This window comes from Phasianus colchicus, chromosome 33 (assembly GCF_987193195.1).
Source record: "Phasianus colchicus chromosome 33, bPhaCol1.hap1.1, whole genome shotgun sequence".
Taxonomy (NCBI): Eukaryota; Metazoa; Chordata; class Aves; order Galliformes; family Phasianidae; genus Phasianus; species Phasianus colchicus.
This window is the reverse complement of record NC_143468.1, coordinates 3,389,105-3,411,207: the sequence shown is the minus strand read 5'-3', so window position 1 is coordinate 3,411,207 and position 22,103 is coordinate 3,389,105. Positions and strand designations below refer to the sequence as shown.

The following is a 22,103-nucleotide window of genomic DNA, read 5'->3' as shown; positions in this document are numbered from 1 at the left end:
CCTAACCCTAACCCTAACCCTAACCCTAACCCTAACCCTAACCCTAACCCTAACCCTAACCCTAACCCTACCCTAACCCTAACCCTAACCCTAACCCTAACCCTAACCCTAACCCTAACCCTAACCCTAACCCTAACCCTAACCCTAACCCTAACCCTAACCCTAACCCTAACCCTAACCCTAACCCTAACCCTAACCCTAACCCTAACCCTAACCCTAACCCTAACCCTAACCCTAACCCTAACCCTAACCCTAACCCTAACCCTAACCCTAACCCTAACCCTAACCCTAACCCTAACCCTAACCCTAACCCTAACCCTAACCCTAACCCTAACCCTAACCCTAACCCTAACCCTAACCCTAACCCTAACCCTAACCCTAACCCTAACCCTAACCCTAACCCTAACCCTAACCCTAACCCTAACCCTAACCCTAACCCTAACCCTAACCCTAACCCTAACCCTAACCCTAACCCTAACCCTAACCCTAACCCTAACCCTAACCCTAACCCTAACCCTAACCCTAACCCTAACCCTAACCCTAACCCTAACCCTAACCCTAACCCTAACCCTAACCCTAACCCTAACCCTAACCCTAACCCTAACCCTAACCCTAACCCTAACCCTAACCCTACCCTAACCCTAACCCTAACCCTAACCCTAACCCTAACCCTAACCCTAACCCTAACCCTAACCCTAACCCTAACCCTAACCCTAACCCTAACCCTAACCCTAACCCTAACCCTAACCCTAACCCTAACCCTAACCCTAACCCTAACCCTAACCCTAACCCTAACCCTAACCCTAACCCTAACCCTAACCCTAACCCTAACCCTAACCCTAACCCTAACCCTAACCCTAACCCTAACCCTAACCCTAACCCTAACCCTAACCCTAACCCTAACCCTAACCCTAACCCTAACCCTACCCTAACCCTAACCCTAACCCTAACCCTAACCCTAACCCTAACCCTAACCCTAACCCTACCCTAACCCTAACCCTAACCCTAACCCTAACCCTAACCCTAACCCTAACCCTAACCCTAACCCTAACCCTAACCCTAACCCTAACCCTAACCCTAACCCTAACCCTAACCCTAACCCTAACCCTAACCCTAACCCTAACCCTAACCCTAACCCTAACCCTAACCCTAACCCTAACCCTAACCCTAACCCTAACCCTAACCCTAACCCTAACCCTAACCCTAACCCTAACCCTAACCCTAACCCTAACCCTAACCCTAACCCTAACCCTAACCCTAACCCTAACCCTAACCCTAACCCTAACCCTAACCCTAACCCTAACCCTAACCCTAACCCTTACCCTTACCCTAACCCTAACCCTAACCCTAACCCTAACCCTAACCCTAACCCTAACCCATATTCATTACAATTCCTGAACTTAGTTTATAGCCACAGCATTCATATATTCTGTACATGGCACAATGCAATTTATAGGTGCAGCATCCATACATTCCTTATGTGGCACAACACAGTTTACAGGCGCAGCATTACACAGATTGAATATGTGGCACAATGCAGTTTAGAGATGCAATATACACTTACTCCATACAGTTTAACACACGTGGTTTACATACGTCAGATTAACCAGAGAAAGGTCACAGAGCCTCCATACCCCATTAGTGACATTACATTTTCAAAAACATTATATATTGCAATCCACCTCAAAAGCAGTTTAGATCTCAGCCCATCCAAAACAGAATGCAAGTCTCAGACTGGCCGGAAAGGAAGGCAAATGACCTCCAACGGCCCTTGGGTGTTGCTTACAGGGTTGGGTTAGCCCTGCGGTACAAACAAACAAAGCAAAGCTAACCCAACCCCATAAGCAAGGCAAAGCTAAAGCCAATTTGGTTGATGCAAAATGACTGCAAAGCTACAGCCTATTTGATTGAGATTAATTGACTGTACATGCTGAAATCAGCACAACTCTCAAAATGGCCACAATGGGGCACGAGTCTCAGACTGGCCGGGAAGGAACATGGATTGCCTCCAACAGGCCTTGAGCATTGGTTATGGGGTTGGGTTAGCCCTGCGCTAGAAACGAACAAAGCAAAGCTAACCCAACCCCATAAGCAAGGCAAAGCTGAAGCCAATTTGATTGAGATTAATTGACTGTACATGCTGAAATCAGCACGAGTCTCAGACTGGCCGGGAAGGAACGCAAATGACCTCCAACGGCCCTTGGGTGTTGCTTAGGGGGTTGGGTTAGCCCTGCGCTAGAAACGAACAAAGCAAAGCTAACCCAACCCCATAAGCAAGGCAAAGCTGAAGCCAATTTGGTTTACATTAATTGAATGCAAAACTAAAGCCCATTTCGTTGATGCAAAATGACTGCAAAGCTAACACCAATTTGGTTGAGATAAATTGATTCCACACGCTCAAGTCAGCGCAACTCTCAAAATGGCCGCAAAGGGGCACGAGTCTCAGACTGGCCGGGAAGGAACACGGATTGCCTCCAACAGGCCTTGAGCATTGGTTATGGGGTTGGGTTAGCCCTGCGCTAGAAACGAACAAAGCAAAGCTAACCCAACCCCATAAGCAAGGCAAAGCTGAAGCCAATTTGGTTTACATTAATTGAATGCAAAACTAAAGCCAATTTCGTTGATGCAAAATGACTGCAAAGCTAACACCAATTTGGTTGAGATAAATTGATTCCACACGCTCAAGTCAGCGCAACTCTCAAAATGGCCGCAAAGGGGCACGAGTCTCAGACTGGCCGGGAAGGAACACGGATTGCCTCCAACAGGCCTTGAGCATTGGTTATGGGGTTGGGTTAGCCCTGCGCTAGAAACGAACAAAGCAAAGCTAACCCAACCCCATAAGCAAGGCAAAGCTGAAGCCAATTTGATTGAGATTAATTGAATGCAAAACTAAAGCCAATTTGGTTGAATTAAATTGAATGCAAAGCCAATTTTTGGTTGATGCAAAATGACTGCAAAGCTAACACCAATTTGGTTGAGATAAATTGATTGCACACGCTCAAGTCAGCGCAACTCTCAAAATGGCCACAAAGGGGCACGAGTCTCACAGTGGCTGGGAAGGAACACAAATCGCATCCGAAGGAAGCGTTGGTTGGCCTGGGAGTAGAAGGGGGCTAAGGAAGGGTGTGTTGGATCGCTGTGCTGAGGCCAATGGGATGAACTATAATGAGACTGAGTGCCACGTCCCCACATTGCCTGCAATGATCTTGGGCGGTGGTAGGGGCTTGTGGCAGAGCGAAAGGAAGACTATGGAAAGGGAACGGACCGGGGGATGTGGGTAACGGCTCGACCGAACCGAGCTGGCGGTCAGTGTGGAAAGCCTGGAAAGTGGGGCAAGTCATCGACTGGGAGTACCGAAGGATCTTCACCTGTAATACAGAGAGACACGCTTTAGAAAGAGGAAGGCCGAGACGCAAACGACGCTCACCGTAAGCCCGCCCCCACAAAACATGGGAGCCAAACACTACTCTGACAAATTGAGTAATATTAGGGTTAGGAGTGTTTAACAGGGAAGCTGTAAGTGTTTTTGTTAGTATTACACAGAAGGTTACAGATGGGTTTAGTGCCCAATTCAAGGGTAGGTTCAGGGTTAGTTTGGACAGTTACTGCAGTTATCTACACAGTCATGGTTACAATTAGCACTGCATTTGGGGTTCAGAGCTCATTAGGATCAGGGTGAAGGTATTAGGGTTAGGTATATTGGGATTATGCTCAGAGTGACCGTTAGGGAAGGCCAAGGCAAAACCGAAAGGCAAGGAGAACACCCGAGAGAACACCAAAACAGAGGGCAAAGGCAAAGATGAAACACAATGGAAGGCAACAGCAAAGGCAAAGGGACGGCGAAGGCGTGGTAACACCAAAGAGAAGGCCTCGGCAGAGGTCAGGCCTGAAGAGAAGGCTGCAGAGAACGCCAAAACAGAGAGCAAAGAGAACAACGCAGAGAAGGCCAAAATGGAGGGCGAGGTCCATGAGAACATTGCATGGAAGGCCAATGCAGAAGGTCAAGGGCGATGGCCAAAGAGAACACGGCAAGAAGGCCAAAACTGAAGGCCAAAGAGAACGCCGTAAGGGATGCCAAAACTGAAGGCCAAAGGGAACGTGGCAAAGAAGGCCAGGAGCAACGGCCAAAGAGAACGCAGCCAGGAACGCCAAAAATGAAGCCAATGAGAACGTCGCACGGAATGCCAGAGCAAGGGGCCAAAGAGGACGCTGTAGGGAATGCAAAAACAAGAGGCCAAAGAGAACATGGCAAAGAAGGCCAAGGGCAATGGCCAAAGAGAACGCAGACGGGAACGCCAAAACTGAAGACCGAAGAGAACGTCGCAGGGAACGCCAGAACAGGAGGCCAAAGGGAACGTGGCAAAGAAGGCCGAGGACAATGGCCAAGAGAATGCCAGGGGGAACAACAAAATGGAAGGGCAAGAGAACACAACAGGGAAAGCCAGGGCAAAGGGAAGGAGAACACCGCAGTGAAAGGCCAGAGGCAAGGAGAATGCAGGAAGAAAAGGACAGGCAGCATTCGGGGCACCGTGAAATGTAGAAATGAGCTCTGGAAACCCTACCTTGGTCTCGCTAAGTAATGGGTGAACGCTGGTGGGCGTGCATTGCCCTTACCTGCTGGGCAGACAATTACCAGCCAGCACAGTGAAGTTCCGGGGCATCCCAGGAAATGCAGATTCCGGTCCCTTGCTGTTCCCATGAAGACCCGCTCATCTCTCCGTGCAGTTGTTACGGCATTCAGGAGGACCGCGGCTCTGCTGCCACCTGCTGAACACAATACAGTAATGAAGGCGCTGCCCCACATATATAGGGCTGCACCCTCCGCATGTTGCTCTAATGATGACACAAGGGAGCGTTAGGGATATAATTAATGCTATTTATACGTTTGAAGTTACAGTTAGTTTAACAACAGTATTCTGCTCTACAATTACAATTAAGGTTACTTTGACAGAAAATATGGGGCATTATTTTTATGTCAGCATTTAGGGTAAGGGACATTTTGAACTTTGCGTTAAGGGTTTGGTTTACAGATACACTGCAGGTTAACATAATTATTGTGAGAACTCCCATTCAGCTGTGGGTTCGGGTCAAGGTTAACATGAACGCTGCCTCCCAGCCATTCCCAGAGTGCCAAAGGCAAAGGGAAGCACAACTCCCATGGAAAGCCAAGGTAAACGCAAAGCAAACAGCCAAGGTTAAGGCAAGGGCAAAAAGCCAAGAGAGCACCCAATGGAATGCCAAGGTGAGGGCAAGGAGAACGCAACAGGAATGGCCAAAATATATAAAGAGACCACAGCAGGAAAGGCCGAGGGCAAAGGACAAGAGAACAAAGCAAGAAATGCCGAAACGGAAGGCCAAGGGAACACGGCATGGAATGCCCAGGTGAGGGCTAAGAGAAAACATGGCAGAAAGTGCCAAAATTGGAGGCCAAAGAGAACACGACAAAGAAGGCCAATGCAGAATGCGGCTGGAACGCCAAAACAGGAGGTCAAAGAGAATGCCGCAGGGAATGCCCAGGCAAGGGCCAAGAGAACATGGCAGGAAATGCCAAAACAGGAGGGCAAGAGAATGCTGCTGGGAACGCCAAAACTGAATGCTGAAGAGAATGTGGCATGGAACACAAAAACAGAAGGGCGAGGAAATGCCAAGGATGATGGCCACGAGAACACGGAAGGAAATGCCAAAACAGGAGGGCGAGAGAATGTGGCAGGGAATGCCAAAACTGAATGCTGAAGTGAATGCAGCAAAGAAAGCCAAGGGCAATAGCCAAGAGAATGTGGCATGGAACACAAAAACAGGAGGGCAAGAGAATGTAATAGGAACAGCCAAGGCAAAGGGAAGGAGAACACCGCAGTGAAAGGCCAGAGACAAGGAAAACACAGAAAGAAAAGGACAGGCAGCATTCGGGGCACCATGAAATGTAGAAATGAGCTCTGGAAACCCTACCTTGGTCTCGCTAAGTAATGGGTGAACGCTGGTGGGCGTGCATTGCCCTTACCTGCTGGGCAGACAATTACCAGCCAGCACAGTGAAGTTCCGGGGCATCCCAGGAAATGCAGATTCCGGTCCCTTGCTGTTCCCATGAAGACCCGCTCATCTCTCCGTGCAGTTGTTACGGCACTCGGGAGGACCGCGGCTCTGCTGCCACCTGCTGAACACAATACAGTAATGAAGGCGCTGCCCCACATATATAGGGCTGCACCCTCCGCATGTTGCTCTAATGATGACACAAGGGAGCGTTAGGGATATAATTAATGCTATTTATACGTTTGAAGTTACAGTTAGTTTAACAACAGTATTCTGCTCTACAATTACAATTAAGGTTACTTTGACAGAAAATATGGGGCATTATTTTTATGTCAGCATTTAGGGTAAGGGACATTTTGAACTTTGCGTTAAGGGTTTGGTTTACAGATACACTGCAGGTTAACATAATTATTGTGAGAACTCCCATTCAGCTGTGGGTTCGGGTCAAGGTTAACATGAACGCTGCCTCCCAGCCATTCCCAGAGTGCCAAAGGCAAAGGGAAGCACAACTCCCATGGAAAGCCAAGGTAAACGCAAAGCAAACAGCCAAGGTTAAGGCAAGGGCAAAAAGCCAAGAGAGCACCCAATGGAATGCCAAGGTGAGGGCAAGGAGAACGCAACAGGAATGGCCAAAATATACAGCCAAAGAGACCACAGCAGGAAAGGCCGAGGGCAAAGGACAAGAGAACAAAGCAAGAAATACCGAAACGGAAGGCCAAGGGAACACGGCATGGAATGCCCAGGTGAGGGCTAAGAGAAAACGTGACAGAAAGTGCCAAAATTGGAGGCCAAAGAGAACACGACAAAGAAGGCCAATGCAGAATGCGGCTGGAACGCCAAAACAGGAGGTCAAAGAGAATGCCGCAGGGAATGCCCAGGCAAGGGCCAAGAGAACATGGCAGGAAATGCCAAAACAGGAGGGCGAGAGAATGTGGCAGAGAATGCCAAAACTGAATGCTGAAGTGAATGCAGCAAAGAAAGCCAAGGGCAAAGGACAAGAGAACAAAGCAAGAAATACCGAAACGGAAGGCCAAGGGAACACGGCATGGAATGCCCAGGCGAGGGCTAAGAGAAAACGTGGCAGAAAGTGCCAAAATTGGAGGCCAAAGAGAACACGACAAAGAAGGCGAATGCAGAATGCGGCTGGAACGCCAAAACAGGAGGTCAAAGAGAATGCCGCAGGGAATGCCCAGGCGAGGGCCAAGAGAACATGGCAGGAAATGCCAAAACAGGAGGGCAAGAGAATGCTGCTGGGAACGCCAAAACCGAATGCTGAAGAGAATGTGGCATGGAATACAAAAACAGAAGGGCGAGGAAATGCCGAGGATGATGGCCACGAGAACACGGAAGGAAATGCCAAAACAGGAGGGCGAGAGAATGTGGCAGAGAATGCCAAAACTGAATGCTGAAGTGAATGCAGCAAAGAAAGCCAGGGGCAATAGCCAAGAGAATGTGGCATGGAACACAAAAACAGGAGGGCAAGAGAATGTAATAGGAACAGCCAAGGCAAAGGGAAGGAGAACAACGCAGTGAAAGGCCAGAGACAAGGAGAACACAGAAAGAAAAGGACAGGCAGCCTTTTGAGCACCATTAAGTGCAATAAGAGCTCTGGGAGCACCATGTTGTGCCATGCTATGGAATGGGTGAACACTGGTGGGTGTGCATTGCCCTTACCTGTTCAGCAGACAATTACCAGTCAGCAAAGTGAGGTCCCGAGGCATCCCAGGAAACGCAGACTTCAGTTCCTGGCTGTTCTCATGAAGACCCACGCACCTCCATGCAGTCGTTACAGCGCTCTGGAGCAGCTGCCACTCAGCTCTCCGCTGCCACTGTTGGATGCAACACAGTAATGAAGGCACTGCCCTGCATATGCGCCTCTTTCACAAACACGCGCTGTAGTGCTCCTTTCTCAGAGCAACGTGGCTACGCGCTCTGCACAGTGCTGCTTACCAGCAGCACTGCAGCTGGGAACAACAGACAAGGAGAAGGCTCAGGTACCCAACGTTTTTGCATTCGTCTTCACAGCCCTCACCTTTGGTTTTGTAGGTGGAGATTGAGGAAGCAATTCCAGTCCCACCAACCCCCCTCCCCATTCCACACTGTGATGGAAGATCAGGCTCTAAATCACCTGAGGACCCAAACATCCAGGAGTCCCTGCGTCCCGACGAGGTGGGTCCCAGAGTTCTGAAGGAATTTACCCCTGCAGTCACCGAGCCACTCTCAATGGTATTTGAGAAGTCATGGCAGTCAGGTGAAGTCCTTGGTGAGTAGAAAAAAGGCAACAGCGCACCTGTTATTACGGGTGTAATAGACAGATAGAAAGGATGACCCTAGGAACTACTAATATGTCAGTCTTGTCTCTTGCTGGGAACAAATCGCAGAACAGATCCTCCTGGAAGTCACTCTAAAGCACATGTTCCAGTGCATCACCACCTTCTGTGTGAAAAGCTTCCTCCTCATATCCAACCTAAACCTCCCCGTCTCAGTTTAAAACCATTTCCCCTTGTCCTATCACCATCCACCCTCACAAACAGCCGTTCCCCGTCCTGCTTATGCCCTCCCTTTCAGTATTGGAAGGTTGTGATGAGGTCTCTCTGGAGCTCTCTCCTCCAACCTAAACAATCCCGGTTCCCTCAACTTTTCTTCATAGGAGAGGTGCTCCAGCCTTCTGATCATCTCAGTGCCCTCCTCTGGACCCCCTCCAAAAGCTCCATGTCCTTCCTGCACCGGGGGGCCCCAGGCCTGGACGCAGTGCTGCAGATGGGGCCTCACAAGAGCTGAGCAGAGGGGGACGATCGCCTCCTTCTCCCTGCTGGCCACCCCTCTTTTAATGCATCCCAGGATACAGTTGGTCTTCTGAGCTGCAAGCATGCTCTGCTGGCTCATGTCCAGCTTCTCATCTACCAGGATCTCCATGTCCTCCACAGGGCTGCTCTCAAGGGGTTCTATGCCCGGTTTGTACAAACATCTGGGATTGCCCCTTCATCAGTGACATAAACAGTGGGGTTAAGTGCACCCTAATGATGCTGAGCTATGGGGTGCAGTGACACACCAGAGGGACAGGATGCCATCCAGAGGGACCTCAACAGGCTGAGTAGTGAGCACAAATCCAAGTGCAGGGTCAGCATCTGGAATGAAGGAACACCCACCACCAAAATGTGCTGGGGGATGAAAGGACTGAGCGTAGTCCTGCCCCATAAGGCCTGGGGTACTGGTGGGTGGGAGCTGGACACAAACCAGCAATGGGCCCTTCCAGCCCAGAAAGCCAACCGCAGCCTGGGCTGCATCCAAAGATGTGCGGCCAGCGGGTGAAGGGAGGTGATCCCTGTTCCTCTGCTCTGCGCTGGTGAGGCCTCACCTGGAGAGCTGCGTCCAGATGCAGAGTCCTCAGTGCAGGGAGACATGGAGCTGTGGGAGCACATCCAGAGCACAGCCGCAAATATGAACCGAGGGATGGAACAGCTCTCCTATAAGGAGAGAGAGCTGGGGCTGTTCAACCTGGAGAAGTGAAGGCTCCAAGGTAACCTGGTAACAGCCTTTCAATACCTAAAGGAAAGAAAAGGAAAATTGAGGTTAGATATAAGGAAAATGTCTTCCACAGTGAGGGTGGTGAGGCAGTGGAACAGGTTGCCAGAGACATGGTGGATGTACTGTCCCTTTCAAGGCAAGGCTGGGTCAGGCTCTGAGCAACCTGCTCCAGCTGTGGACATTCATTGTGGGGGAGTTAGACCACATGGCAAACCTACCTGCACACAAGCAGTGCACCAACATGGGGCTCATGATTTTCCATTACCTGCTGCACAGATCTCACACCACTGATAAGAAAAGCCCAGGAAACCCTTAAACTCCATCGAGCTGAGAAATGAAATCAGAAGAGACGCAGACCGTAATTTAATACACCATAATGATGCATAGAATGCCCTTAAAAAACTCTGCATGGGTGAAATTAACACATAGCACTGTGAATTACAGCCATAAAGTGGGACGATGTGGGAACAGGCAAACTACGTTTAGAGCCTCAGATTAGAGATTACAAGGTGAGAAGCATTGAAGAGAAAGCAACGCACATAGCAGATACAGCTGCTCTAATCCAGCTTGAGATTCCCCCAGAACAGCAGAGCTCACAGCTCTGAAATAAAGCAGGAATCCCACACCCCAAAGGAAGCAGTCTCCAAGTTCAGATGCTGTCCTTACAGCTATACCAGCCCTTAAATGCACTTAAGATGCCCCCAAAAGGGAAGGTTACAACCCTGAAATAAAAAATGGAATCACTTACCCCATTCCAAGGACCAATACTCGCCCACACTCTAAAGGAAGCAGTTTCCAGGTACAGATGGCTGCCAGCCCACAAACACAGTTAGGAGACCCTAGAGCAGGGAGAAATCACAGTCCTACAATAGAGAAGAGATCACCCACCCCATGGAGTAAGGCTCACCCCCACACTCTAAAGGAAGCACTCCCCAGGTTCAGATGCTGCCCCTGCGCTTCCCAGCCCTTAAATGGGGCCAGGGAGGGGTGGAGCCCGGCTCAGCCCCACCCAACAGCTAAACTGCCCCCAGCTGTGCTGGCTGGGCTGCACCCCTCCCCAGGTGCTCCATCACAGCTTCAGGCCGTGCCCTCACAGTGCCTATATGGCCATAGGACAAAGATGACGAGTAAAATGAATGTCTACTGAAGATGGTTTATGGATGGATGACCTGCCATAGCCCACATATTTTGATCCCAGTCTGTCCTCGATGCCAATTGGTGACTGTTCTAACAGATGAGGGAGCACAGATCTCAATGCTGACACAGCAGATGCTGATATCTGTGTGAGCAGCCCGGACAGCAAAGGGCTGAAATCACTGCTGGCAATGCAGAGTGCTGTTTGCACACCCACTGCTCCCAGCGACACCCATCTGTCATTTCATGGCCCTGCGAATGGGAGCTGTGAATGGGAGCTGTTGAGTCACGGCCTGAACCACTGATTGACCACCTGAGGCAAGGACTGAGTCAGCTGTGGGAGCACAGGTGAAGGCATTCAGCTGTGAATGGAAGGGTGGAGCCTGGCTGCAGCTCTCCTAGACCCCATTTAAGGGCTGGCTGCCACTGGGGAAGGATCTCTGCTGTGGTGTTGTGATTTTTGTTGTTAGTATTCCTCATCAGAATATCACGTAAAGTGAGTAGAAGCGTTCGTGTTCTGGTCCTTAGACTGTCTTTATGGGCATTTTGGATTCTCAGATAAGAGGGGCGGAGCAGCATTTCTGGGGAACCTGAAGTGCAGAGGAGGGAAGGCGGAGCTCCTGGCTGGACCGAAGCAGAGAAAAAGGCACGTGTTTTTCCTGTGTGAGAACTTGGGTCTGATACTCTGTTTCTCTCTCATTTTGTTTGATTTGGTTGGATTTAGTAAATTACTGTTCCTCCTCAGATCACTGCTGTTGTGTTCTTTTTTGTTAGCCCCATGTGCTATCTCCCTGCTCTCTCCCCTTCCACCAGAGTGCATGAGCTGCCACGTGCCTTGTCTCATTAGTCACAGGGCCAGGGTTGGCTGCGCTATTAATATGTAGGGTAGTTGTTTTTTCCCTTTCTGTTTTGTCTCCTGGGTTTGTGCACCTGTTACCGACTCAGATCTAGTGATAATTCTGTGACAATCTCTTTCTGGAGACACCTCCTTTTGGAGTTTTCTACTGTAAGCCTAGGACAAGGGTGGGTATTTCATTTATTTTTGATTGTCAATTACTTACTGTAGCAGTAATCTTTCTAACTATAACACCTGTCAGATACCATTCTAACCGCACCACTCTGCAAACTGTGCATCTGTTAATTGTGCACCCTGCACCTGGGGTTTGGTCACAGCAGGGTGCACCTCACCCATCAGAACCCTTCAGGGATGTTTCTGCATTGGGAGCACTGAAGGCTATTAAAGTCCATGACTGCTTCCATGGCTCAAATTACCACCTTAAGAATCAATCAGTGTAATTAATTCACTTCCCTAATGATATGTGTAGTGCTTCCATCTCCTTCCCTGACACTTCCATCAACAGTTCTGCTTTGGGACTCACCTGACTGAAATAAGAGGCTCACAGCCAAAGATGCTCTTTGCCTTTGGAGATGATCCCCCTTTCCTCTATAAGGTTGGATATCCTGGAATGGAAAGCAGCACCTAAAGAAAGGTAAGAACTAATGGGAATAAGAAAACACAGTCGGGAAAGTGATGGCAGGGTGGGAAGGAGAGGAGAGGAGCCCCAAAGCTCCACGAGGAGAGAGCGGTGTGGCTAAAAGGAGATGGAAGGGGATGGTGGGGTCCTCCTCAGAGCCCCGAGGTTCTCTCAGAGTCTCCCAGTGCCCCTCACAGCCCCTCTGTCACGGTTTTATAGTTACGCTGTCGGTATTCCGCATCATAAGATCATGTAAAGCACAGGTAATTAAAGAGTTAATAATCCAGTTCCATGGACTAACAGCTTTCCGTATGCCTGGTTCTCAGAAGAGTAGAAGAACTGCAGAGCCCAGCGGACTTCATGGTTGGAGAGGAAGAACTCCATATCCTCCAGTTCCAAGTAGGCCTTTTGGTTTTCAGACATTGTCCCTCTTATTTCACTTAATTTATTAGCTCCAATTTCAATTAGATAGTATTATACTGTGTTATCTTCCATTCCTATATCATAGTTAGTAAAATTAAGTTTTCCTCCTTAGATTGTTGCTGCTGCTTTGTTTTTGAGCCCAGCTCCCATCTCCCTACCCTTTCCTTTTCCATTCCCATATTTTGGGGCCAGGGAGCCATGGGCCTACAGCCCCCCTGGGATGATCATAGGTTGATCTACGTAACTCCGTGACACCCGCTTTTCTATCTGAAATGTGACCTTTTCTCTGAAATACATGGCATTTTCCACCCCAAAATTTGGTATTTTCTCACAAAAATAAAGCTTTCCACCCCCAGAAATATTGCATTTTCTCCTAGAAATACCACTACACTTTGAGGGGTTCTGTTGTGTTCTGCTGGGCTCTGTGGAGTTCTGTGGTGTCCTGATGGGCTCCATAGGATTCTGCAAGGTGCTGTGAATTACTTTGGGCTCAGTGGGGCTCTGTGGAGTTCTGTGGGTATTTGTAGGGTTCTGTAGGGATCTGTTGAACTTTGAGAAGTTCTGTGGGGCTCTATAGGGCTTTGAAGAACTCTGTGGGGCTCTGTAGGTCTCTGTAGGGATACAAAGGGCTTTGTAGGACTCTGTGAGGCTTTGTAGGGCTCTGTGTGCTCTGTACAGCTTTGAATGGCTCTGTATGGCTTTAAGGGGCTCTGTAGGGCACTGTAGTTCTCTGTAGGGCTTTGTGGGGCTCTGTATGTCTCTTTGAGGGACTCAGTGGGGCTCTTTAGGGCTTTGAGGGGCTCTGTGGTGCTCTATACCACTCTGTGGGGATCTTTGAGGGGCTCCGTAGGGCTTTGAGAGTCTCTGTGGGGATCTGTAGTGCTCTGTATGGGTCTTAGTTCTCTGTGGGGCTTTGAGGGCATCATAGGGTTCTGTGGGGCTCTCTGAGGCTTTAAGGGACCCTCTAGGGCTCTGTGGGGCTTTTAGAGGCTCTGTAGGGGGATGCCCCATCCATCAGCACTGCTCAGCACCTCCGTGCCCCCTAGGTGTTGATTGGGAGCACTGTGAGTTCCTCATGAGGGTTCCCACTGCCCCCAGCTCTGACCCGTAGCATCCCCTCCCCCCCACCCAAACAAAAAAAAAAACCCTTCTGGGGAGTGAGGGCTGCATTGCTCCATCCCCACAGCCCCAGCGCAGTGAACTAAATCCATCCTAATTAGCACTGATTTGCATGGGGAAATTAAAATTAATCCAGGCCGGCTTTGTCAGAATGAGCAATTGTGGTCGGGCACAGAATGGGAGGTGTGGGCCCCCCCTCGGGTACCCCCAAAACAGAGGGGTCAATGGCTGCGTGTGTGTGCACGACGGGCAGAGGGCACTCCATTGTGACCCTGTTGCTGCCCCCTCGCCCCCCCCTTCCCCGGGAACCTGTAGTTGGTGACGGCAGCACAGGGAGTGAGGGGGGTCCCCATTCCAACTGCCATGGATTGGGGTGGGAGGATGAAGTGCAGCCCCCCTCTCCAGGGTTGCTATGGGGGGTGATGCTATGGATCTGTGTGTTGTGTGTTTCCCCCCCCCCAAACACTCCATTGAGTTCCACCCCGCCCGCCCCCCTCCCCCGTGTTGTGGTACCGATGTAGGTTCGGTGGTGTCAGACACCGCGGGAGCGCAATTAGCATTAATTAGGGCGGCTCTCCCTGCCCGGTCTGTCTGCAGCTGTAGCCGCTGCGTGACAGCGGCTCTGCCCTCTCCCCCCCCCCCCCAGGCTCTGTGCCCCCAACTTTTTTTTTGGGGGGGGAATGGGGAAGTACCCGGAGGAGCTCTGGCTGGGATGTGCAGATCACTGCCACGCGGCACAACTGTGTTATGGGGCTGCCCTGGTCCCATTCCCATCCTCACCCCCATTCCTGCTCCTTCCCTGTCCCACCCCTTTTCCCCCTTTCCCATCCCACTGCCTTCCCCTTCCTATCCCTGTCCCCATTCCATTCCTATTCCCATCCCTGTCCCCATCCCTTTCCCTTCCCTCTTCTATCCCCGTCCCCAACCCATCTCCCCTCCCATGCCTGTCCCATCTCTATCCCCATCCCCAGTCCATTCCCATCTCTATCCCCATCCCTGACCCATCCCTATTTCACTGCCATCCCTGTCCCTTTCCTGACCCATCCTTGTCCTGTCTCTGTCCTCATCCCCCTTCCATTCCTGTCCACACCATTGTTGTCCTATTCCTATCCCTATTCCTGTCCCCATCCCCAGCCCTTTTCTATCCCTGTCTCTGTTCCTATCCCCATCCCATTCCTGTCCCTTCTGTAACACATCCCTGTCTCATTTCTATTCCCATCCCTGTCCTTGTCCATCCACATTCCTATCCCTGTCCCTTCCCTGACCCATCATTGTCCCATCCCCACACATCCCCCCCTGCTCTCTGCCCCCCATCTCCCCACCCTGCCCCCCCGTCCCAGTACACCTCCACGGGGCGATGCTTTGCATTCATTAATTTACCATTTAATTACCGCCTGTTTGTTTATTGTTTGTTTGCTTTCCCTGCCATGAATTTTTTATGACCATTTCTATTGCGTGGCCCAAAGCTGAGATTTACAGCCCTGCTGTGCACAGCAACACCCAAACAGGGGGAGGAGGGGGACATCTGTGGGGCATGACCCACATCGCTGGGGGGGGAGCCCCATTTGCGTGGGGCTGTTACCCCTATTTCTGGGGAAGTTTGGCCTATATTTCTGGGGGCTGTGATTCCCATTTTTGGGGGATGTGACCCACATCTCTGGGGGGTCCCCATTTGTATAGGGATGTGACCCCCCATTTTCTGGGGGTGGGTTGACCCATATCTCCAGGGTGTTTGACCCACATTACCGGGGGGGATGTGATCCCCACTTCTAGGAGAGTGTGACCCACATTTCTATGGGGCTATGATCCCCATTTTGGAGAGGCTGTGAGCTCCATCTCTGGGGGTTGTGCCCCACATTATTGGGGGGATGTGATCTCAATCTCTGGGGTTGTGACCCACATTTATAGGAGTGTGCCCACATTTTGGGAGGGTGGAATCCCCTTTTCTGGGTCTCTAGGACCCCCATTTCCAGGGGTTGTGACCCTTATTTTTGGGGGGCTGTGTCCCCTATTTCTATAGAGGTGTGATTCCCATTTCTGGGGCATGTGACCCCATTTTCTGAGAGGTGGAATCCATGGTGCACGACCTCATATCCCCACTATGGGATGTGTTTCAGGGAAGGGTCCTTCCATGGGGCCCCACTCTGGTGAGCAACAACTGAGGGGGGGTTGTGGAGCTTTGTGCTCAGGTGCAGCACCACATTTCCCATTAATGCAGCACTCCATCAGGAGGGACTGGGGGGGGTTGATGGATTCCCCCCCGCGGCTGCTCCTCTGTCACAGTGAATAATATTTGCAGAGAGGCCGTAAAACACCACGGTGATTCAGCAGGGCTGCAACCCCGCCCCCCCAGCTCCCCCCTCCATCTTCTCCACCTGAATGTGGCTGTGCTCAGCCGTGCACACGTGTGGGTGCATGCATTTGCACACATGCATGCTAACACATGTGCATGCATGTGCATTTGCACATGTGCACACATGCATGAAATGCCTTGGCGCACATGCATGCATAGACGTAAGCACACACATGTGCATGCATTTGCAAACATGCGTGCATGTGCATTTGCACACACGTGCATGAAGGGTGCATGTTTGCACGGGGGGGTGATGGGGGGCTCCAGGTTCAGGATGCAGCACCTGGTGGGAAGGGTGGGGAGTAATTGGGGGGGCAATGAAGGGGGATGTGGGGGCAATGAGGGGAGAGGGGCAATGAGAGGTTGGGGGGGATGGGGGCAATGGGGGGTGAAAGGAGGCAATGAGGGGGGATGGGGGCAATGTGGGGCTGGGGTGGCACTGAGGGGATAAAGGCAATAAGGGGGGGCAGTGTGGGGGAAAGGAGGGGGTGGTGAGGGGAAGTGTGGTGCTGGGGGAGGCACTGAGGGGATGGGGAGACAAAGCGGGGGGGGAGGGGCCCGGCTCCTCGTGGTCCTTTATGGAGCTCCGATGGATTCGCAGCACCGTTCCCAAATGCACAGCAGCATCTGTTGGTGCCAGGGAGATTTGCATGGCTAAAAAATGTAAATTGGGCGTTGTGTCATTTATCATCAACCTGGGGAGCGGGGGGGGGGGTTGAGGTGATGGGGGGGAAGTTGTCGGAACAAATCACAGCGCCCATCCATCGCCCGGCAGCGCTGCGCTGAGTTCAGGTTCAGGTGGGGTCGGTGCCATCGGAATGGCGAAGATGAGGCACACGCACGGGGTGGGGAGAGAGGAGGAGGAGGCGGGGGAGGGTGGTTGGGGGGGGGGAGCCGCGTAAAGGCCGTGCCCCGTGGGTTCCTCGTCCGTCCCGTCCCGCCCCGTCCTTCCCATCCCCGCAGCTCCTCCGGCTCGGCCATGAAGGGCGCTCCGCTCGGAGCGATGTTCTCCCGGCACGTCAAGCGGCACCCGGGCGTGAGTGAGACCCCCCCCCCCCCCCATCCTAGGGGTTTTCTCCCCTCCCTGGATCCGCTCCCACTTCCTCCTCCCCAACCCCTTCTCCGCTCCCTTCCCCATCCCCACATATCCCTCTCTGTGCCCCCCCCCAGGGCTGCCCTCAGTATACCCCACGTGCTGGGCATCCCATCCCGCCCTGCGCCCTACATCTGACCCCCCAGGGGTGCAGCACGGACCTCCTGATCCACCCCATTACCCCTCATCTGACCCACCTGGCACCCCACATCTGACCCCATTGGGGCGCTGTAGGGTCCTCCTGACCCCGTAAACCCATCTGACCCCACTGGGGTGCTGCAGGGTTATCCTGCTCCACCCCATACCCCACATCTGACCCACCCCATACCGCCTATCTGACCCCATTGGGTTCAGCATGGTCCTCCTGCCCTACCCCATACCCTATATCTGATCATATTGGGGTGCAGCAGGGTCCTCCTGACCCAACCTGCACCCCACATCTATCCCCACTGGGGTGCTGCAGTGTCTGCCTGACCTTATACACCACATCTGACCCTATTGGGGTGCAGCACAGTCCTCCTAACCCACCCCATACCCACATCTGACCCCACTGTGGTGTTGCAGGGTACTCCAAACCCACCCTGTGCCTCGCATCTGACCCCACTGGAGTGCAGCACAGCCCTCCTGACCCAGCCTGCACCCCACATCTGACCCCATTGGGGTGCAGCAGGATCCTCTTGACCCCATACCCCCATCTGACCCCATTGGGGTGAAGCAGGCTCCTCCTGACCCTATGTCTCCCAACTGATCCCACACCCCCCATCTGACCTCCCAGGGCTGCAGGGTGGCACTGAGTTGTGCTCAGTGTGCTTGCAGCTGCTTGCATCCACCCTCACCCCACATCCCCCTCATCTGGAGACTCCTCAGGAGGGGACAGGAAGGGGAATTTAATCCGAGCCCCATCCGACCCCACAGCTCAGGTTCGGGGCAGCACTCCCACTTCCGATCCACCCCCATCCCCACCGACAGAAGCAGAGCGTTTGCACGCAAAGCTGCAGCCCACCAGATCCCCAAACCCCTCTCCCACAGCTGAGCGAGGTCCCCCCATTCCAGGAGCCCTATGGGGGGTCCTTGCCCCCAGCCCCCCCCCTCCAGGACTGGACTGGGGATGTGCACAGGGCTCCGGCTGAGCGTGGCTCTGAGTCACGTCGGCGTTTGGCAGCGATGCGAGGAGCGGTATTGCCAGGCTGGAAAAGATGACGGACGCTGCGATGGGGCGGGGGCACCGCGCTGTGGAGCCGCGGGACGTGGAACTGCTCACACCTCAATGTCCCTATGGGGGGGGGGGGGGGTGGAGGAACCAACAGTCCCATTGCCGGCGCTAGAAGCTCTAAAGTAGCCAACAACAGCTGCAGGGGTTGCACGGAGGGGCACGGAGAGTAGCGGGCACTGCAGGTGCATTGCACTGCGTTGGGAGCGCCTCTGCCCCACAGCAGCTGCTCGTTGGCAGGGGCTGCTCAGCCCTCACCTGCACTCGTTTGCAATGGGTGCAGCAGGAGCAGAGCCCTGTGGGAGTCCCTGCGATGGCTGGGAGGTGGGGGTGCACTGCAGTCCCACCACTGGGGTTCAGATTGAGCCCTCCTGGACGGTTCTGCAGTGCTTTAAGCCTACGGTCATCACTCACAATGTCTTATTTATTTGGAGAGCTGGGGGGGGGATTGGCCCCTTAATTCTTCCCAGGCGTTAATTAGGCAGAAGGTGTCAGCAGCAGATGGTGCTGATGGGCGCACGGAGGCACCGACAACAGCTGCTGATGGCTCCGAGCTCGGAAGCTGCAGCCATGGGGGTCAATGGGGTGGGGGGTGCGGCACGATGGGATGGAGAATGAGCGGGGGGGACCACCACCACATAGCAGAGAGCCACAAACGTGTGGTAAAGGAGCAGACAGGAGGTGGTTCCAGCTATCCGTCCACGTGTAAGTGGGGAAACTGAGGCAGGAGGGCAGCAGGAAACGTGTGGCCAAGCGATGCTGCTGGTCCACAGCCGAGCTCAGGTGTGGGCAAAGCAAAGCAGTGCTGTTTAATGGGCACGGAGAGCAAACGGCCGCGGCTGGCGTCCCAGGGGTGAGCGCTGACAGAGCCTCATTACTCCGGCAGCACCGCGATTCGGGGGAGGTCAGCAGCGCTGCGGATCCGCCGCGATTGAGGCCGCGTCCCCCCGGGCAGCGTGGAACGGCAGCACGAGGAGGGGAGGTGATGGGCAGCCAGAGCTCCTCTCTGTGTGACGGAGCGGTGAGGGCTTTATGTGCTCTCGGATCGGTGCCGAGAGGATGTGGTGGTGTCGGGGGGGGTCACTGAGTGCCTCCCCCTGTGTTGTCCGGAGCTGCAGGCGGCTGGAAGAATCCAGCAGATGGTGGGGGAAGGTGGGAGGGCAGAAGGATGTTGTGCAGAGATGGAGGGGATGTGGGGTAGGAATGGATGCAGGGCAGGAAAGGACAGTGCAGGAGGGAAGTAGTGCAAGAGGGGACACAGCGCAGGGCAGGATGTGGTGCAGGAAGGAAGCAGTGCAGGGCTGAATGTGATGCAGGGCTGAAGATGGTGCAGGAGGGGATGTGGGGCAGGAATGGATGCAGTGCAGGAGATGCAGTGCATGGCAGGAGGGTACAGCGTGGGACATGCTGCAGGATGGGATGCAGTGCGGGAGGGGATCTGGTGGAAGGGATGCAGTGCAGGGCAGGACAAAGCGCAGGAAGAAATGCAGTGCAGGAGGGGATATGGTGCAGGAGGGGATGCAGCATAGAGGGGAGCAGTGCAGGAGGGAATGTGGTGCAGGGCAGAACACAACGCAGGGCAGGACATGGTGCAGGGATGTGGCTCAGGAATAGATGTGGTGCAGGAGGGGATGCAATGATGGAAGGGAGGGGTGCAGGAGGGGATGTGGTGATGGTGGGGATGCAGTGCACAAAGGGATGCAGGGCAGGACAGGATGTGGTGCAGGAGGAGAGCAGTGCAAGGCAGAACAGTGCAGGATGGGATGCAGTGCAGGAAGGGACAAAGGGCAGGTCAGTGCAGGGCACAACGTGGTTCAGGAGGGGATGTGGTGCAGAAATGGATGCAGTGCAGGATTGGATGCAGTGCAGGAGGGAAGGAAGTGATTTCTCATTCTGAGCCCAATTCCTCTCTACCATGAGCCGATTTTTCTCTCCCTCTTTTAATTCAGTCACTCAAGTTGACAGCTACACTGTGTACTGCAGCCCCGCTACAGGATTGCTCTGCCATATTTCCCCTGTAAATCTCCCAGCGTTGTCAGCTCTCCCTTTCACTCTCCAGCCGCCCTGATAAATATTCATTTTATTGGGGGTATTTTTCATCTCTCTCTCCCTCTCCCTGCAGCTCGTTCCCCTCATTGGCTTCATCAGCGTGGGGCTGGGCAGCGCCGTGCTGTACCTGCTCAGGTTGGCACTGTACAGCCCCGATGTCAGGTATGGGGCACAGGGGGGGGGTCACAGTGCTCTGACACTCCCTGGAAGCACCGGGGGGTGAAAGGTGAGGGGGGACCCCCTGTTCTACCCCAGCATGGGGGGATTAAGGACCCCTCCAGCCCTGGGGATGCGGGGTTCGGGGGGGGTTGGGGGGGCTCTGAGGACCCCCCCAGCTCTAGGGATGTGGGTTTGGAGGGGGAAGTTTAAGGACCCTTCCAGCCCTGGAGATGTGGGGCTGGGGGGGGGGCGTGTTTAAGGACCCCTTCAGCTCTGGGAATATGGGCTTGGGGGGGGGAGGGAAGAATCTGTATGATTCTGTGTGAGGGAAGCAGAAAGGGATGTGATGGATGGACAGACAATGATGGATGGACAGAAGGCAGATGGTGATGGACAGACGGACAGGGACTGATGGACTGAGTGATGGACGGGTGGACTGACAGCAGGGATGGAAGGGGGAGCAAGGATGGGATCGGTGGGAGGCACCACAATGAGGACCTTTGGGAGGGGGGCATAGGACCAGGTGTGCTTCCCACCCCCCCATCGCCCCAAATCAATGTTACCAAACAAGCCCAGAGGTCTGTTTGCAGCACAGCACCCCCCCCCCCCCCATCCCAAACTGGGCACAGCCACTGGCCCTCAGGATGGAGCTGGGTTATTGCAACATGGAGCCCATAGGGGCAGAATGGGGAGCTTATGGGGCTGGGGGGTTCATATGGGGCTAGGGATGCATATGGGGCTGGGGGTGTTTTGAGTTTGGGGGGCTGGGGGGTGGCTATGGGGCTGAGAGCGATGCCCATTGGACTGGCAGTGCCTATGGGGCTAGGGGCACCTATGGGGCTGGTGGGGACCTGTGGAGCTGGAGGGGTGCTTATGGGGCTGTAGGGTGCCTATGGGGCTGGGGGTGCTTATGGGCTGGGGGGGGTCCTGCTCCCTCCCCCCCACACACACACACACCTGCTGTGTGCTGACAGAGTTCTGAAATTCTGACAGTCCCACTGCTTCTTGCAGCTGGGACCGAAAGAATAACCCCGAACCGTGGAACAAGCTGGGCCCCACCGACCAGTATAAAGTGAGCAGTGGGATGGACTGGGGGGGGGGTGGGCACTGCAAGGGGGTGCAGCCCCTCTCACCTCTCTGCTCTTTGCAGTTCATAGCGGTTTCCACCGACTACAAGAACCTCAAGAAGGAGCGGCCCAGCTTCTGAGCAGCCCCCCCCAGTCCCCCCTGCAGCCCCTGCCCCCACTTTGCACTCCTTGTTCCCACCCCAGCTCATACCCCCTGCATTAACTGGGCAGCAATAAACTCCCAGAGGGATGGAATGTAGTTTCCCAGGCTCACAGTATCCCCATAAGGGTTTGGTGGGGGGGAAGTCTGGCCTCCCCAGCCCTGTGCTTCCGCTCTCCCACGCTTGGGGGGGGCTCACCAGGGTCCCAGCCCCCAGGGGGGGAAGCAGGAAATGGGGATGGGAAGCAAAGCAAACACCAGCAGAGCATTCATATGTGTCCCGTCCTGCCCTCCCCCCCCAAATTG

At 53.5% G+C, this 22,103-nt stretch overlaps 1 protein-coding gene and 1 long non-coding RNA gene across 6 annotated transcripts; one reads left to right on the top strand and one right to left on the bottom strand.

Annotated features, from left to right (window-relative positions):
* Positions 1-2,363: 2,363 nt before the first annotated feature.
* LOC149913940 (uncharacterized) lies at positions 2,364-10,459 on the bottom strand. 3 transcript variants are annotated; one of them, XR_016460826.1, is made up of 8 exons: positions 10,304-10,459; positions 9,774-9,882; positions 9,386-9,573; positions 8,156-8,286; positions 7,702-7,856; positions 5,999-6,151; positions 4,615-4,764; positions 2,364-3,368 (listed from the first exon to the last, which is right to left on the bottom strand). It is a non-coding gene; the product is annotated as an uncharacterized LOC149913940 (long non-coding RNA). The 3 variants fall into 3 exon arrangements; XR_016460824.1 differs by having other exon boundaries at positions 5,999-6,148; XR_016460825.1 differs by lacking the exon at positions 9,386-9,573 and having other exon boundaries at positions 5,999-6,148.
* Positions 10,460-16,978: 6,519 nt separating this feature from the next.
* Positions 16,979-21,937, top strand: COXFA4L2 (cytochrome c oxidase hypoxia associated subunit FA4L2). Of its 3 annotated transcripts, none has more exons than XM_090128372.1 (4): positions 16,979-17,095; positions 20,485-20,573; positions 21,582-21,642; positions 21,721-21,927. In XM_090128372.1, the coding sequence occupies exons 1-4, from the start codon at positions 17,039-17,041 to the stop codon at positions 21,775-21,777; spliced, it is 264 nt and encodes an 87-aa protein (XP_089984498.1). In that variant the 5' UTR covers positions 16,979-17,038; the 3' UTR covers positions 21,778-21,927. The 3 variants fall into 3 exon arrangements, with proteins under 3 accessions (XP_089984498.1, XP_031465933.1, XP_089984497.1); XM_031610073.2 differs by lacking the exon at positions 16,979-17,095 and adding an exon at positions 19,075-19,383 and having other exon boundaries at positions 21,721-21,937; XM_090128371.1 differs by lacking the exon at positions 16,979-17,095 and adding an exon at positions 19,469-19,752 and having other exon boundaries at positions 21,721-21,937.
* Positions 21,938-22,103: the final 166 nt, after the last annotated feature.